Source organism: Alosa sapidissima, chromosome 4, assembly GCF_018492685.1.
Source record: "Alosa sapidissima isolate fAloSap1 chromosome 4, fAloSap1.pri, whole genome shotgun sequence".
NCBI classification, from domain to species: Eukaryota; Metazoa; Chordata; class Actinopteri; order Clupeiformes; family Clupeidae; genus Alosa; species Alosa sapidissima.
Window position 1 is genome coordinate 13,972,655 of NC_055960.1, and position 18,819 is coordinate 13,991,473.

The 18,819-nt window shown below is 41.3% G+C and overlaps 1 protein-coding gene across 1 annotated transcript; it reads left to right on the forward strand.

Annotated features, from left to right (window-relative positions):
* The first annotated feature begins 24 nt into the window (after positions 1 to 24).
* Positions 25 to 16,753, forward strand: mapkapk3 (MAPK activated protein kinase 3). Its single transcript, XM_042089220.1, has 10 exons — positions 25 to 936; positions 5,757 to 5,896; positions 6,668 to 6,732; positions 8,617 to 8,696; positions 9,330 to 9,456; positions 11,139 to 11,214; positions 12,317 to 12,441; positions 13,277 to 13,362; positions 13,610 to 13,690; positions 15,716 to 16,753. The coding sequence occupies exons 1-10, from the start codon at positions 658 to 660 to the stop codon at positions 15,863 to 15,865; spliced, it is 1,209 nt and encodes a 402-aa protein (XP_041945154.1). The 5' UTR covers positions 25 to 657; the 3' UTR covers positions 15,866 to 16,753.
* The last annotated feature ends 2,066 nt before the right edge of the window (positions 16,754 to 18,819 follow it).

Genomic DNA, 18,819 nt, shown 5'->3' on the forward strand with positions numbered 1-18,819 from the left:
GTATAAGAGAAAATGTGTTTGGCGATGTTTGCGATGTGATGAGTACGCTTCTCCTTTAAGAGACGTGTGGTTGAGAAATTTGACTTGAGTGGTGAGTAGTTGCTGACGCAAGGGGATTCAGAGGGCCCGTGGTAGCGAACTGAGTGGACACTGGAAAGCAATGAAGGCTATGGGAACCGAAGGAAAGGTCCACCACTCACTCAGTGATCTCAGGACGGACTGAAGCTATATTTCCATACGTCATTGAATGTCAAGGATTTGAACTACCTTGTTGAGGGTCGGCGTGGAAGACCTTTGGTGATTGCTAAAGATGAACGTGTACAGTAGCGGTTCTGGAAAGTGAAAGTCGCGTAAGAATATCCTTATCGTTTGAACTTCGTAGAAAACCTGTTGGAAAGTCCAGTGAACGTTATTTAACAGAAACCGTATATTCTTACTCAACCAATTTACTCAATAACATTTATCATTTTATTTCTGTAGCGGTACGAACGCGCTCTTCGTGTTGTGATTCGGAGTATAGGCTTGTGTTTTGTGGCTCATGGTAACTTTATAATTTGGACCCATTATTATAGTTTCAGTCGCTTATTTTCATCTTGAGTCGTCACCAGAAATTCTAGGTTGTGTTGAATTGAATAAACACTAAAGAACTGTTTGACCATGCTTCAAAATGGTAAAGCCAAAGAGGAAAAGTCTTCAGAACTGTCACAGACCGAGGCTGCTGAACCTCAAACTCAACCAGGGACCGAGGATGACACCGCGCAAATGACGAAGACTGACTCCACACACTTTCCCATGCCAGTTAATCCTAAAGTGGAGATAAAGCGCCACGCGGTCACTGACGACTACAAGATCTCAAGCCAGGTTTTGGGTTTGGGTATCAATGGCAAAGTCTTGCAGTGCTTCAACAAGAAGACCGGGGAGAAATGCGCATTAAAGGTGAACACAGCCGACCTGTTACTTTATTGGCTTATATTCTCAGTCAAAAATTTCCATTCCGGCCCCCTCTAACGCTTGAACAAAGTTCATTTATTTTAATGACGCACCGCAAGTAACTCATAAAAGGCCTCCGACTTCAAGATATGTCCCTGTAGTAGTAGTAGGCATGATCAGTCTTACGCAACCATATTAGAATTAATACTGTATACATTGAGAACAGTTTTATTATGTATTGAGAGAAGTGGTGTAGCCTACCCTCTAAAAATGGATAATTTAACTGAATTTTACAGTTTACACTGTCGTTTACATTGTTATACATAGGCCTATTGCATGTTGTTGCCCCAAGGTGGAAAATAGCTTACCTTTTATCATGAAAAAGTCTTTCCCATCTCCAGTTAGTCATTCCTGGAATGCATTGATCATTCACAAGAAAATAGGCTATATGGGAAAGATTGTGCCAACTTTTCTCAGTTACTCAGTGTACTTGAAGACACCTGCTGCTTTATAAGAGTGTATAGACCTATTTGTACACACTTATGGCAGAGGCTTGTTTGGAGCATGTATCAATTTCTACTGCTGACTCAGGACTTGGAATCAGGATCTAGAAAAGTTTACGACTGCTGCCATAGACTTCTGTTTCAGAATGAAAGAGTAGTCCTGTGAAGGTGTAGTGTAAAGTGTGTGTGTGTGTGTGTGTGTTTAAATGTGTGTGCACTCCTGTGTCACATCATTCTTTTTGGATGTGGAGATATGTAACCATATGACTTCAGAGAAAAGATAAAGTGGACAGGACATTAATGCAGTTGGATCAAAGCCCAGCACCCACATGACACAGTGCTTCCACCTCCAGCTGCAGTATGGAAGAAAAGTGGTAGAAAAGGGAATGAGAAAAAACAAGCCTGGAGTGAGGAAGATGAGGCTGCTCTTTCACACAGTGGCTGTCAATTGTCAGTTTCATTGATCTTGTCATTGGAATTTAATTAAGGCCATACTTTTTAGTTGCTGAAAGCAATTTTTTTTTAGATCAGGCTTAAAATTATTCTGCCAATGGGTTCTTTGAATTGAGAAGTGCTTATGAGTGTGTGACACCAAATAGAGGCCTGTGACTTTGGTTGGTAAAAGGGCTTCATGCTTTGCTGGTCCTGAACTTTGTGCTCTCCCTGTGTGCATGCGTACTTGCATGCTCGCAACTTGAATTGCACCTGCTGCAGTCTGACTGGGTTATAACTCCCTCCCGAACTGGCACAGGTCAAGGTGACCAGACAAAGTGTTTGTAAAGCTTCTTGGCCTTTCACAGTCAAGATTGCTCTTCAACGCTTTCTGTCAAAAGAATGCAGGTTCTCAGCTTCACAGGCTTCATCAAACAATTGACTAAAAATACATGATTAATTCTAGAGATATTTAAGGCAACATCAGAGCATTGAGCTATTTTGGGAAGATGCTTGAAAGTGTTACAGAAGAAGGAGTTTGTTTCTGGGCTGTAAGCTTTATATGGTGGATGAATGTTTGATATTATAATTTATGACCTAATTTCCTTTTTGATTGCAATCAAATGGAAAACAAGCATGGGAAAAGACAAGATATCACAATAGCTGTCCACTTCTGCTGCCTTTTAATGAAATGCCCTGCCAAGCTCTCTTTAAGTGTAATAGATGAGGATAGGTTTAATCTACTCGGCCAGCCTTGGACTGAAGCCATCCTTTTAATTTAATTCAATTACTTAGATCATGGTTTACAAAGGGGAAGACTTGACTGGGTGCCAGACCCAGACGACTCTGTAAAGCCAGGCTCTGGCCATGTGTTATCACTGTGTTCCGAGGCCTGACCCTTTCTGACATTCATCATGCTGCTCCACTAACACGGCTTCTGTTTGGCAGATTAAAAAGTTCCATCTGGGAAGCCATCTCTGGGCTCCCCATAACTCATTGTCGTGGTTTGATATGTTCTCTCCTGGGTCATGGGCTGTTTGGTTGTTTTTTGTTGTTGTTGTTGTTGTTGTTTTATTGCGGTGGAGGAGGTTTGAGACCTCAGCCTGCTTTGTGTTTTGTATGGGAATTGAGATAAATGTTTTGTTTGATATGTTTGTTCTTTATTTTGTAATTATGAGAAGTTTATATTTCAGCTGTCCAAGAAAAAAACATTTTTTATCATGTATTTTCTTGTTATTAGCAAAAAGGTTCACGATTGCCTGACTCCTCTACAAAGAAAGCTTTGATGGGTTCTATGGCTGTGATAACCAACTGTTACAGATTTGCCAGACTCCTAGACTGTAGCATCCCGACTCTGGGATAGGATATTAATTTAATTTTATGGCATAGTAGTATCTGAGGTGTATTGTCAGGCTGCCTTGGGAGGGTGCCATAACAAACAAACTCTGATCCTGTGGCCTACCTGGAGTCCGGTAAAGCCCATAAAACGTGTTAATAAATGCCTGCCAGGTCTTCGTGAGATAAACATCACTCTGGAAAAATGGACCTGCAATTGTCTCAGTGATAACAGTTACAGCAATGTTATAATAAGGGAAACTAATTGCGGGTATTGCAATAAAAAACGTAATACTTTGAAGTCAGCCCTGTTCAACTCAGTGTTTTTGAAGATCTGTATGTACATCAAAAGCAGTGTAAATCTACACCATTCATATCGGTATAAACATTCATGTCTTTTAAATATTCAACATTTTTAAACCAGTTTCCTGTGGATAGCTCCATGGATTGTGCCTATCCAAGACTAAAAGTTTTTAAATGGAGATTTTCGTTGGTGTTTTCCTTTAGGTTTAGGACTAGTCTTAATCCATATAATGAGATGCCTTTTTATATATTATGACTCTTTATAGTAGTTCACCAATCCTAATAAGTGGATCATAACTCATAGTATTTTAGAACATTCAGGGTATTTTTGGATTATTACCTTTCTGTTTATGCCATTTAACTGTCATAATAAACTGGCAATGTTCTTTTCATTTACTGGTACATGAGGAGAGGGGTATTTAACTCCATATGAGTCTAGTCTAATTTAACTTTCCTCTGGCTTATTTACCTCGTCCAGCCATCCCTCATCTCATGGAACATTCACCACCTCCTCAAATAGACCAAGTAGATCATAAAAATATGTATGTTCCAGATATGTTTTGTTTTTAAATGTACAATATCACCCCCTAAGCTCTATAGCCCTGACATGTACCGTTGTAAGAGTCACCAGAAAAGAAAATGTAGTGGTGCAGCACTGCTCAGAACTGCTACAGTAACTGCTACATAAGAGCACATTTGATTTCTTTGAATGTGGTGCTCACATGGTTGCTGGAACAGCATTGAGTGGTGAACTAAATTAGGTTTTATAAGGACTAGGAGTGTCATGAACAAGTTTCAATCTCCTCTGTCCTCTGTGAACCTCTCTGTGTCACCCTTCAACAAGATAGGAGCTGTTTGGTTGGATGAGATTTGGGGGTGTGTGCAGTGACAGTCCCTTGGTCATTGGCTGGAAGCAGCTGTGTGACATTTCACATTAGAAATGAATGCCTCTGATCAACTCTTTCAGAGCTCACGTATGGGCTTGACACACCTCTGGCTATCATGCAAGTGTGTGTGAGAGAGCAATTGATAACGTCACTCCATATTTGTGTTGTGTATTTCACATGTCATGAGTCCAAAGAACTTTGCTGTCTCTCTCTCTGTCCATATGATCTGCAGCAAGTTGTTTAGAGTTGTTGTATTTTGTTCACACGGTCCTTGTTTTTACACTGTATCCGGCCTTAGAGGTGAAATAGGGCTGTGAAAAACTGTCTGTGAGAATAGTTATGAGCCCTTTCACTCACTTCCCCTTGTTAATGGGGCCAGATATGTGTAATTCTTATCACTGATCACATGCTGTCGTTATAAGGCAGTTTTCATAGTAAAAACTTTCAGATACACATTCAGATAATTATGCAGTTCACCCATGCTGTGTCAGAGCAGTGTTTCTTTATACCCTGTGTGAGTGTGTGTGTTTATGTCCTTGTGTATTCTGTGTATTAGGACCATTCGCTGTAAAGATCTTCATTGGTGACTGACTGCCCACAGCAGCTTAGCTAACTGCGTGAACAACAGGAGAGGGATCACTGTCAGGTCCCAAAAATATCCTGTGATGGAGCAGCTAAGCAATGCCAAGGCCCCCACGCCTATTCCAGGCGAGGGAATGTGTCTGGTGCAGCGGTCAGGCTCATCTTTTACGCGACATGTGGGGGAGTAACACAAGAAGAATGAGAGAGAGATAGAGAGAGAGAGAAAGAGAGAGAGAGGGAAAGACAGGCCAATGGCAACAGAGAGGCCGATTCAGAGATTTTCCACAGGGTCTTTCTATGATTTTTGGGCATTCAAGTGCATCGAGGGAACATTTCATAGCAAAACTGTAATGTCAAGCAGGGCCTCAGTGCTCAAATGCACTGGAGTTGAGTTCTGGCAGGACTAGAAACAGTAATGAGATGTTGGTGCCCCTCCCCCCCAAAGTGTACGGGTTGTGGAACCGTCATGGCCTGATTACTTTCTAAACGTGATATGTGGTGACTTACACAAACAAAGGCTTGGCATCAGTCAGGAGAGAACATATGTGGAATGGTCTCAAAGGTCTGCTTTGTCATTCACACTGAAGAGGTTCAAAATAGTGTGGGAAAGACTCGGGGAAAACATGGGGACAACTTGACTCGCATGACCTACTATTGACTACAAAAACACTAAAGTGTTTGTGACCAAAAAGCCAAAACCAAAAGTCTTTGTGTGGCTCTCTGTCCATTTCTTTCCCATCCCACCCCCATAACTTCTCTCTCTCTCTATCTCTCTCTCTCCCAGATACTGTATGACAGTCCCAAGGCGAGGCGGGAGGTCGAGCTGCACTGCCGGGTGTGTGGAGGGCCCTACATCGTGAGGATCCTTGGCCTGTATGAAAACATGCACCATGGGAAGAAGTGCCTTCTCATCATCATGGAATGGTCTGACACTTTGTTCATGTGCTGCAGCTTTCATTGTTGAACCTAGCCATTTAACCCCATCATTAACCTCGAACATCTTTATGCAATTTGTGAATCCTGTTGTCTTGATGACACTACTTTGTTGAGGAAAAAATTGATGTTTGGTATAGATCTTTGTTCCCAAGTGTCCCAAAAGGCCATTCTGCACGCTGCATGTGTGCTTCCCTCAGTTGTGCTGTTGCCTCTGGTTCTCTTCTCCGCCACTACAGCCCCACAGTTTATCACTATGTTGATAGGAGACACAGGAAGTGTGCATGCCAGTGTAATTACCTGATAAGCACTTCAGAGTGGTTGTAGTAAGCAAAACTCATTAAAAGGGAAGCTAGAGAGTATTATCCCTTGAATGAGGTTATTCTGTCAGCACAGGCAGAGTTGCAGGCCTACTGGCCTACAGAGGAATAAAGTGCAAAGAGTAGACATGAGCAGTGTGAGAAGTCATGTTGCTAGCGAGTAGGCCGCTAGATCTCCGGCCGCGATCGCCTCCTTCCTGCTCTGGGTTTCTGCACTGTCTGCAACGAGACTGATGGAGATACAGTAATGCATCCTGGAAGGAGAGAAAAAAAGTTGTAGATTTCATTTTACCCTTAAACCACTGAGATGTTGAAATAGGAAATGTGTGTGTGCGTGTGTGTGTGGGGGGGGGGTGTGCCTTTATGTGTACATGAGTGAGAGTATGTGTTGCAATGAACCATGGTGCTGACAGTCTCCTAAACGTATATGTGACTCTTACAGCATGGAGGGGGGAGAGCTCTTCAGCCGGATCCAGGTTCGGGGAGATCAAGCCTTCACTGAGAAAGGTTAGCTTGACTACACACTAAAAACACTGCTTCCGCCCGTAGTTACACAACTCATCCTGTTCTTGTCTGTTTTTCTTGGCGTTTTTTTGTTGCCTTGATTGCTGCATTAAAAAAATGCTTGCATTGCCTTCCTTGCTAATGACACATCACAATCCGTTTGAGATTATTTACTGTGGAAATTTTAGCCTGTGTGCTACTGCAGAGGCAGTCTATGCCCAGTTTATGTAAGTATCCCTATCCAAAGAAAATGTTGTGGAAACAAAAGTGTTTTTTTTTAATAGTAGAACTTAGTGCAGAAAGGGATGCCATTTGGCAAAATGTGAGTATGGTCTGGTTATTGGCCTGAGCCAAAGTTGACTCAGAGAAAAAAAGAGCAGGATTGAGTTTCCCAGAAGCATGGCACAGTATACATGGTACAATAACTCCCATAAGAACACAGTGCCTTTTCCCAAAACTCTTTGTTCTGTCATTAGATTTTTGTGACCAATGGCAAAACATTTCTGAGATACTTCCGCATCTTCCGCCTCTGCAATGCATCTGAAAAAAAACATAAACCCTTATGTAAATTATTTGAACAAGTTTGCAGCTGTTTCAAAACAGAGGAAAAACCTTGTCAAGTCAAGTCAACTGTATTTATATAGCGCATTTCATACACAGAGGCCATTCAATGTGCTTTACATAAACAAAAGCAAACAGGAAAAACGAATAAAAGCATAGAAGGGCAATAGTCAAAGAATAGTTTAAAAAGTAAAAAATAAATAGTACATAATAGTAAGCATAAAAGTAATAATTAAAACACATAAAAAACAACATATAATGATACTAGTCAAGCACCCAGTGAACAGCAGCACTCTATGGAGTTTCTTGAAGTAGCCCCAAACTGTGCGCGCACAGCCGCACATATATACAGTATTTCCTTTCAAGGCCAAAATGCCCAAATAGTTAACACTAAAGAGTTCAGAGAAACCCGGCAGAGCTGTAACTCTTGAGCCATAAAGAACGAGCTGTTACACTCTGACTATGTCTGATCTGTCTATTCTGTTAGAATGACAGGACAACTACTTCACAGAATCCCCCTTTGCCCAACTAAGCACAGCAGTAGTACTACTACAAGAAACAATAGTAAACATACTCTGTTCCTTTCTCTGTAAAATGCCTTTTAATGTGCATCATTTGCCTCGAGAGGGACTTTTTTACTTTTCCAGGGTAAAAACACGGGCGTTTACTTCTTATGACCACAATTTCCTTTGTTTTGGAGAAATGAATGCTGTCACCTTTTGCACGTTTTGTTTCAATTCATTTCCACAAGGGTATACATTGCCTCAGTCCGCTTCTGCTTTCTTTCTGATTGGTTAGACCAGTGTTTTTCAACCACTGTGCCGGGGCACACTAGTGTGCCGTGAGAGATCATCAGGTGTGCCGCAGAAAATTACCCAAATGTCACTTACTGATCCAGAAAAGCAACTGTTGCATCAAAGAATTTATAACCACATGCTCTCATTGATTGTATGATTGCACTATTTGTGGTATGCAGGCATTGTACAACGGGGGCCCCATATCCAGTATTCACAGAATCATCACATATCCAGTTCATAACAACAATTAAATTAGATAAAGTCACCTACAAATTAAACAGAGGGAGCAGGTCTTGCATAGAAGCCATAATAAGGCCATATCTGTGTATTATTTGAAATTTTAGGCTATGGTATGTTTATTTTTTCTTCACACAGGATGTTAGTGTGCCTTGGGACATTTTAAGTGTCAAAAGTGTGCCGTGGCACAAAAAAGGGTTGAAAAACACTGGGTTAGACGGCCTAACAGACAGTAGTCGGTTTGACTGAATTTAGTGGTGAATGTGCCCTCTCTCTTCCTTCTCTCTGGCAGAGGCGTCGGAGATCATGCGTGACATTGGGACGGCCATTGACTTCCTCCACCACATGAACATTGCACACAGAGACATCAAAGTGAGTGAGATGTGCTGACATTGATGAATACTGTTCAACAGAAGTAATAGGTCAGTGGGGAGGGCCAACACTGTCACTAATCAGAATCACAACAATTCTAATGATCAATCTCTGTGATGAAGCACTGTACACAAGGCATATATAGAAAGCATATACAATAAGAGAAACAATCCTATGATAGGACCAGAGACAATAAATGGGAAAGTGAATACAGTCAATACAATGTGATAATAAAATACCATAAGTTCCCTTAAGGGAAAAAGAGAATTGCACAACAAATACTCATGAACATGCCCTGAGTGCGCTATATAACTAACAGTTACTTACTTACCGGTACTTACTTGAGTGCCTTTAGATTAGATTTAGATTAGATTAAACTTTATTGTCATTGTGCAGAGTTCAAGTACATAGACAATGAAATGCAGTTAGCATCTAACCAGAAGTGCAAAAAAGCCATGGCCGTGGACACCACAACAGGCACAGGCAATTGTGGGGGGGCAGCCTTAATCCCTGGCTCTGTCCGATGGCACATTATCTTAACATTGTGAGATGGTCTGTACAGGACGGTCACAGCAGGATGTTGACAAAATGGATGTGATGGTCTTTCACTAATGCTCTTCCATCTTTCTGCAGCCAGAGAACCTGCTATACACAAAGAAGGAGACCAACGCAGTGCTCAAGCTCACCGACTTTGGCTTTGCCAAAGAGACCACGTTGCACAACCCCTTGCAGACACCCTGCTACACACCATACTACGTGGGTAAGAAGGAGCGCAGGACAAGCAGTTTTCATTGCAGGATGCTTTGTAACAATTAGCCTCAAGAGTGTAACTGCCAGACTGCTTTTAGCCAATGCCTGGTGGAATATTTTGGTGAGGTTTTCCTGAGAATCTATCGTGGTCAAGACTTCACTGTTGCATTCATGGTTGCAAATATCCTTTCTTCATAAGGAAGTGATTCATGACTTTAGACAGTCAGCAGATTATGATCATACACTGCCCGGCCAAAAAAAGTTCACACACTAACATTTAGTTGGACCGCCTTTAGCTTTGATTACGGCACACATTCACTGTGGCATCATTTCCACAAGCTTCTGCGATGTCACTACATTTATTTCCATCCAGCCTTGCATTCATTTTTTCACTGGATCTCATATTAATGACAGGAGATTCAGACCACTGCGCAGTCTTCTCCAGCACATCCCAAAGATTCTCAATGGGCTTAAGGTCTGGACTCTGTAGTGGCCAATCCATATGTGAAAATGATGTCTAACGCTCCCTGAACCCCTCTTTCACAATTTGAGCCCGATGAATTGTGATCTTGGAATATGCCCGTGCCGTCAGGGAAGAAACAGATCATTGATGGAATAACCTGGTCATTCAATATGTTCAGATAGTCAGCTGACCTCATTCTTTGGGCACATAAGGTTGCTGAACCTAGACCTGACCAACTGCAGCAACCCCAGTTCATAGCACTGCCCCCACAGGGAGGCTCTTGCCTACCGTATTTGCTTAAAGGAAAATTCCGGTTTTTAGCACTTTAAGGCCCTTTTTGTTTTGGATGAACTAAAGTGGTGGACACCGAAATTTTGACGATTGGTCCTGTCTCGACTTTTCTGACTCGTTTTGAATCGCCTTTGACTGCTCAGGGTGGCTGCCAACCGGCATACTGTAGGCTACTCAAACATGTCCTAGAACAACCCTAAACGTTCGTTTTCAAAACTGTGCAACTCACCAAGTGGTTAGTGGAGTTCGTTGACTATTAAAAGCAAATATATCGGCGCAATGTATGATTTCCAGCCATCTTATTTCCTAGGCCTATTGTGGAACTATTTATTCAGACACCTCACAACCGTGTATAAACTTCCACTCAATATTTAAACCTGAAGCATAGACGGTGGCGCAGTAATATCAACGTGCAATGAGTCTTCCGACAGAAATCAATGGGATTTTACAAAATGCCAAATAAAACACGACAGAAACTGTATTTCGCTACGCTACATGTACTTGTTTTGGAACATCAACGAACACCACTAACCACTCGGTGAGTGGCACAGTTTTGAAAACGAATGTTAAGGGTTGTTTTAGGACATGTTTGAGTAGCCTACTACAGTATGCCTGTTGGCCGCCACCCTGAGCAGTCAAAGGCGATTCAAAACGAGTCAGAAAAGTTGAGACAGGACCAATCGTCAAAATTTTGGTGTCCTCCACTCTAGTTCATCCAAAACAAACCAGAAAAGGGCCTTAAAGTGCTAAAAACCGGAATTTTCCTTTAATTAAATCCAGGTGGTGACCTTTTTTTTGGCCAGGCAGTGTATACTGTAATATGCAATATCTGCAGACATGCATTTTTAAAGCTTTTTTAAAGTTTGTTGTTGTAGGTTTGTGTCGTGCTGACTGCTCTTTTCTCCTTCTCTGCCTTTCTTGCTTTGTCATTGCAAAAGCACCGGAGGTTTTGGGCCCGGAGAAGTATGACAAGTCATGTGACATGTGGTCTCTGGGCGTGATCATGTACATCCTGTGAGTACATACTGTGCGTGTGGGTTAATGCACACTGTCTTGATGTTACACTTGCTCAAAACTATCTCAGCCACGTTTTTTGATTTGGGAAAAAAAGGCCTTCAAAGTTTTTGAAAACAGACACAAATAGATTTTGTATAAATATTTACCTTTAATAGACCCTTTCAACAATAAAAACAAAAACAATGCTTGAACATTCTATTTGGTTCCCAATCTACTTCCTCTGCATTAAAGGTGCGATTTGTAGGATTGTTACCGAACGTTCTGTAGGCCAAAATCAAAACACTGGTGAACGTTCTCAAGACTACCAGACGCGAGCCTCTTCTGGGTTGCCAGATGTAATGAAGACTTAGCTAACGTTAGTTGACCTGCAGCTGCTTTAACGTTTCTCCAACCATGACCCAGCTACACATTATGGAAACAGTGAAAACAAAACATACCTCTCTAACCAACGTAACATATTTAGCTGAAGATAGCGATGCAGATAAAGTTTAGCCTAGGCTACCTGTTGTGGAGAAATATGGCCAGCTCTGCGTCAAACTTGATATTCTTCGTTTGACGAAGACGTCACCATCTCAGGATGCTCCTCCGATGTCCACTTAATTTGTTTCTTGTTTTAATTTTGGAAATTTGCCTGCCTCTCGTAGGCGTTCATGACTACAACTGACAGCTGTTGAGTTGGCCTTTGCTAATTTGGCAACCCAAATAGGAGGACACGCTAGCCCATTATTAATACGCTATTCTAGAATTAATTGTTCAAAACATAAACGAAAATTCCAAGAGATTCCGCCCCGTAACTCATTTTTTTTCATGGGTTTTACGGGGTTTTACGGGTTAGAGTAATGTTGTCAAATAAGCCATTACTTCAATTCATCGTGTTTCCTTACTCTCTGACAACATATGGTGATCATTTTTGGAATGCTTACAGTTTATTTTCCATTATTTCCTACATACTGGACCTTTAAGATAACATATGGAATGTTAAAACGGAAGCCTTGTGGGGCCAACTATGATGCTGATAATGGAACTCTCTTGAAAGGGTCTATATTCATCTTTTGAATGCATTGGACAGACACTCATATGCTTATTCTTTCCTTTGCAGTTTGTGTGGTTTCCCACCTTTTTACTCCAATACGGGCCAAGCCATCTCCCCAGGAATGAAGCGGCGTATTCGGATGGGCCAGTACGAGTTTCCCAAGCCAGAGTGGACCGATGTGTCCCAAGAAGGTACGTACTACACCAGAGCTCACATTATTGGTTGAACACCCTGTGGGTGTCTTCATGCGTTTGTGTTGTGTAACCACTGGTGTCTTGCATCAGTCAGTCTTCTGTATGGCTGTCAAAGTCAAGGAGTTTATAGGAGCCCGAATACACCAGAGATACTCTGGCTAAATCTGTGAATTAAAACAGTGTGAGAATATCTGTCACGTGGTGCAACATGTGTTTCTCCAGAAGGATAGTTTTGTCTCTTAAATCTAGACAGTCAATAATCTTATCTTCTCTTTTCTTCTCCTTTCTTCTCTTATCGTCTCCTTTTGTCTCTTTAGTTCTTTCTTTGCCTTCCTCTCTGTCTTCATTTAACAGTTTACACATGAAATGAGTGCCAGCAGAATGTGGAATGTATTGTGTGCATGTGTGGTTGCATGTTTCACTTTTTTAAACTTTTAGTTTATAATGTATTACTATTTATTAATTTTAGAGAATTACTATTTGTATAAGTTCTTTTCCCTTTTGCACTGACAAAAAAAATGCACTTTCAAATTTCGTTGTACATGTACAATGGCAATTAAGATATATTCTATTCTATTTTCTTTTAGTATTTCTTTCTTTCAACCTTATTTTCCCACCCACTGCCTTTCCCCACACTCCTATGGTCGTCCTGTTACAGTATATGTGTTCGCGTGTCCTTGAGAAGTATCAACATGACTGGCATGCTTGAGTATGAGGTCAAATATCTTTGGAGTGTCATCACATATTATATATTGCTCCTGCTGCCTCTAAGATTCTAGCCATGCGCTGAGCTACTGGTATTAATGACCTCATCTGTCTGATCCCCATGCAGCCAAAGACCTGATCACTCAGCTGCTGAAGACAGACCCCACTGAGAGAATGACCATCACACAGTTCATGAACCACCCATGGATAAATGTAAGTGTCTTGAGAATGCATGTGTATCGTAGGTGTTGTGATTATTGTTTGTGTGTGTGTTTGTGGGTCAGTACTTCAGAAGTGGCCATAATAATTTAGTCTTCAGCTACCAGTAGGCCTGATATTAATTTCCTTTTTTCCATTTTATATAAAGGACTCCTAAACAGTGTCACTTGTCACAAATTACTCTGTTATTTGTGTGTGATATATGTGTAACAACAATTCACTGTTTCACTTTCTATTTTAGCAATCAATGGCAGTCCCAGCAACACCTCTCCACACTTGCCGGGTCCTGAATGAAGACAAAGCCACATGGGATGATGTGAAGGTAAATCCACGTGCAACACTGGCACCCTCTGGTCAGCAGGGGAATTACATGATAGTGGAAAATATAATATAGAATTTTTAAACAGAAACAACTGTAACAACTGTATAAACAGTCATTTACACATATAAAATTGTATTGGGGTAGTCTGTTAGAAATACCCTTTTTTTGTCTAATTTTTTTCTGGGGTAAATTTAGCTGCATGGGCAGCAGAGATCCACTAGGGGGAGGCAGTCAGATTGAGAATTGAGATGAGAGTCTGAAAGGACATTTACTAGGCAACTTTAACAGAACCATCTTATAAAATTGCAGTAATTTGTGAATTCATGCTACACTGCCTTGAGCCCTCCAATCTTAGTCGCATGATATCGTATAGAAATAATGAGTTAATCTACTGGATCAAATTCTAATTTGCTTTTTAAGTTTGTAATTAGAATGATCAAAATACACATTAAATAGTTGAATGGAATCCCTGCTAGTGCCACTGCTACATTAAAGGGGCCATGTTATGCAAAACTCACTTTTTCTGTGCTTTTGTACTTCCATTTTAGTCTCTGATGCTTCTACAAAACCGTGTGAAACAAAACCGTGCGTTGAGTTTTTGTGGGTTAGTTGAAAGAGGTTGATGTCAGAAACTATGCGCTTCTGTGAGCTAGTCAGAAATCACCCCTATTGAGACGTCACAATAGGGGACATTTGAATATTACTACACCCAGAGCCATATAGCGTCCCCTTAGAATTATAGGGTTCTATCTGCGTTCTGAGTAGTTCTGAGATATTGAGCTTCAAAGTCTTGGAATTCCATAGAGTTATACTGCTAAGTGGAACAAACCTCTTCAGATATAATGTCCAAAAAATGCATACAACTACAAGAAACACTTCACCTCATCTTCTTAAGGTGTCACAGAATAAGAATATGTAAATAACTCAATTTTGACAAAAATGTCAGATAGAACCTTATAATTCTAAGGGGACGATAGGGCTCTGACTACCCACCCATCTGAAAATTCCCACCCACTTGGTTAGGAACTTCCTGTACCTCCAGCACCATGCGAAAGAGTATCAACAGTAATTTGTGTAGTAGGCTACACAAAATATCCAAACCTCCAAACATGCCTGATATCATCCATATTTAGTATACAAACAGAAACTCTCCAGGACACGTCTTGTTCTTGTTTGCAATTTTTATGCAGAGTGGGAGCGGTGTTGGTAACGATATCCCCGCGGCTGTAAATTGGCCGAAGGCCAGATAACGTAGCCTAGCCTATGCTGAAAGCGACCCAGGCAACCAGGTAGTAGGCAGCCAATTTCACGAATGCTTTTAAACTCTGGAATAGGCTACATCACGTCCACTGGGCTTACACTGTATATACTGACCCAAATAAAGTTTTACCCATTATCATTTAACATTGTTAGGCCATGTTACATGCAGGTGTCTGAATTGATTCTGCTATGGTCATTGTATTTAGCAGGCGTTTCGGCTAAACTCCAATAATTTGACTATATTTACTACGGACATTCAAACAGAACTGGCAATGACGTTTGTCACACATTCTTTACTATTCCTGCATAACAAATTGCATTTTATCACTGGCAGTCGGATGCTCTCTGGTGGAGAATCCTCCATCGCCGTGTCTCACGACTGATTGGTATTCCCTGGCTTTTGACCATGTTGTCCGTTGACGTAAACATGGAATCAGTTCGGGAGTGGGGCGTGGCCAACAACAGCTCATTTGCATTTAAGGCAACAGGCCCCAGAAACAGCCTATTCTGAAAGGGAATTAAACTGGCACAAATGGATCTGCTGATAATGTGTAATCTGAGAGGAATTTTGCACAAACAGCTTCAGGGACGTTTTGTGCAACCCATAGGTCTATTTTGATTTTGGAAAATAAGTATAATATAAGACCGTTAAGTCTGGTAAATAGGGCAGGTAAAGGTGAGAAATGTGTGTAGCAAAGGGGGGCCTCCAAAGTAGGGTTAAGAATCCATTCTCTGCCTCACTCGCCCTCTCCTCTGCCCCTCCAGGAGGAGATGACCTGTGCTCTGGCCACCATGCGCGTGGATTACGACCAGGTGACGCTCAAAGACCTGGACATCTCTAACAACCCGCTGCTCAACAAGCGGCGCAAGAAGGCGGCCACCGGAGGCAAGGGGACCGTGTGCAACAGCCAGTAATGCTGCAGGAGGAACGAGGAGCTAAAGGGAGGAGGAGGAGGAGGGAGGGGGAGACACTCCCTCAGGGACCCCTCCAGAGAGAGAGAGAGAGAGAAAGGGGCCTGGACGTGAAGGATGACAAACGAGAATGAAGAAAAGAGGCCAAACTGTAAAAATGTAGCCATGCCTACAAACCCCAAAGGGGAGGCCCTTGACTGTATAGTTCCCTTATGGAAGCCATTTGTTTTTTTAATCGCCATGACTGAGAACAGCTGCTATCAGTAGCTGTTGAGCTGTTTTATTTGTATAGTGTGTATGTGTGTGCGTGCGTGCGTGCGTGCGTGCGTGCGCGCGCGCGTGTGTGCGTGTGTGTGTGTGCCTGTGTCTGTGTCCATATGCATCAGTATTTGTGTGGCTTGTTTGCAATGTTTTATATATTTCAGCAGCTAAAGAATGTGCTGGCATGATTTGGGGTGTCTGTGTGGGTGTGTGTTTCTAGTGTATGTGTATAATGGCATGCTATGTTCATGTCATGCTATGGGACAGTTTATTCCTTCTACACATCATGAAACAGTCACTCATCCTCTCGCTCTCTCGTCAGCTCACCCCTCACTGTGTGTGTCAAAAGCAAACCTTTAGACCAACAATGATGAGTCTTTTGAATGTCTGAAGATACACATATACAGTAGATGTGAGTGTACGTATTGATGTCTCTTGTGTGACTTTGATTATACAAGGATGTTGGATTCATGGAGGGGTTTGTGTCTGGGCTTGGAGCATCCATACGCCAACAGTTCACTCCAGAGGCTATCCTGTACCTGTCACTGTCTGTACTGTTTTTTTTTTTTTGATGTTGAGTCCTGTTATCAGGATTAAAAATGAATTGAATTTTCAAATTCGTAGATTTTGCCTTTGCCTAAAGTGTGTGTTAATTTGACTCAACTATTTGATGAAAACAGCCGTCAGGTCACTATGCACTCCACGGGCCCTATTATCATGGTCTAAAATGCATGGTCACTAGTCAAAAGCTTATTTACATTTAGTGGGATGTCCAGTCCACACTGGGAGTGTTTTTGTTATCAAACATCGGGCGGATGGCGCAACAAGGCGTTCCTATGATTCTTAATCAGTCATGTGTGTGCTTTGGGCGTGACATCATTTAAACCAATGAGAATGACATCTGTCATTCCCTTTAACAGCAAGCAGCGCAACTTCAAGCAGCGCATCGGTATTTTGATAGTCAGCGGTGCATTTGAAGGAATCTATGCGAGACCGTATGAAACAGTTATTCCACTAAACCATGCTTTACTAAAACCATTTGCACTCGTCTATTATTTGAACTCATTGGCAAAGTGAAACTAACTTCACCTTGGTGTCAGTCAACAAAAAAACAGTTATACACTAGGGCTGTCAAAATAACTGATTAATTTCGATTAATTAATTTGAGAAAAAATAACTGATTAAAAAAATGAGTGCAGATTAATCGATTCCGTATGACCTTTGACCCCGAGCCATTCTAGTCAGTAAAAATTAGACTGTAAAATGAAGGAGAGAGAAGAAAACGTGCTGCCTGGATCATTGATTGGAACGTTTACTTTTAAAAAATGGCCTGATGGTGTTGATAAAAATAAAGTGTTGAAAATAAAGTCCTCTGCAATGTCTGCAGCAAGGAATTTGCATATCACCGGAGTTCATCAACTCTACAGTCGCACATCAATGCAAAGAAATAAGTGTTGACATTGAGGGGAGTGTTAATTTATTTTCATTGTGTCCCCTAGGTTATATCTGTGGCCTGAAATGCCTTGTATGTGAAAAAAAAAAACTTCCCGAAGCACTGTTGAATTTATTTCCTCAGCATATTAGGTCATATCATAGATTATTATGGCCATTATTTGAACAGTGAAAATAATAATAAAAGAGTTTTTGAACTTTAATGTCACTAATGCTGATGCTATATATGCAATTAATTTAGATTAATTAATCACAGAGTATGTAATTAATTAGATTATTTTTTTTAATCGATTGACAGCCCTATTATACACAGTTAATTACTTTCACTATTGACTGACAATGGGTTACCAATGAAAACATAGCCTGGAAAAAGCAACACTTAACCCAATAATGTTCGAATGACTGAATAAAAAACATTTATCCTGCAGAGGAGTTGCTGCTTACTAGGGCTGGGCGATAAAACGATAGCAATATGTGATATCAATTAAAAAAAATGCGTTCGATATAGAACATTCGATAATTAAAAGCCACACACCTACCGCCTTACGTTGTCCATAAATAAATAGGTTAAATATATCTTGCATTGTAGCTAGTATGTGCAACTCTACCAGAGTAGACGATAGAAGTAGGCATACCTCAACACAGACTCTCAATGAGTCCTTGCCCCGTGCAGCTCTCTCTCTCTAGGTGCATCCCTTCTCAGCATGCGCTGACTGAATTGACTATTAAATCCGGTTAGCATCATTAGCACGCTGCACAAATTTGTTCAAAATTGTTTCATTCAAATTGACTGCTAAATAATCAACTCAATCCCGATGCAAATGGAAAAGTATGTTCCAAGACTAAAAAAGGGCCTGTCCCAAGGAGGAAAAGTATTCATTTGAAACTTAAACACACGTGGGGAAACTGAACAGTAACCAGTAGACTTACTATGATAAACTAGCAAATTACTTTGTTTACAATATTTCCAGGCTTAACCAGTGCTGCTCATTCAGACTTATGTGCACAATTATTTATTTGAGTGTTTTTCATGATTGTGTTGCTATTTCTTTTCCCTGTTTGCAGGGATGGATTACTGCACGGGCCTACCGGGCCCAGGCCCAGGGGCCCAAGGGGTCAGAGGGCCCTGAAGCCGAAGCCTTTGCATGGAATCACTGCCTCAATATCAACAAATCAGGATGTAGGCTATGAACCTGATTGAATTTAGTATTGGCCATCCCCAAAATGCACCAGAATACAGGAAA

Excerpts from the sequence above, each read along its gene's own strand:
- mapkapk3 (XM_042089220.1), top strand. The coding sequence starts at position 658 with ATGCTTCAAAATGGTAAAGCCAAAGAGGAAAAGTCTTCAGAACTGTCA. Across the intron at positions 8,697-9,329 it reads TTGCACACAGAGACATCAAA|CCAGAGAACCTGCTATACAC; the intron begins GTGAGTGAGATG and ends ATCTTTCTGCAG. Across the intron at positions 9,457-11,138 it reads CTACACACCATACTACGTGG|CACCGGAGGTTTTGGGCCCG; the intron begins GTAAGAAGGAGC and ends TCATTGCAAAAG.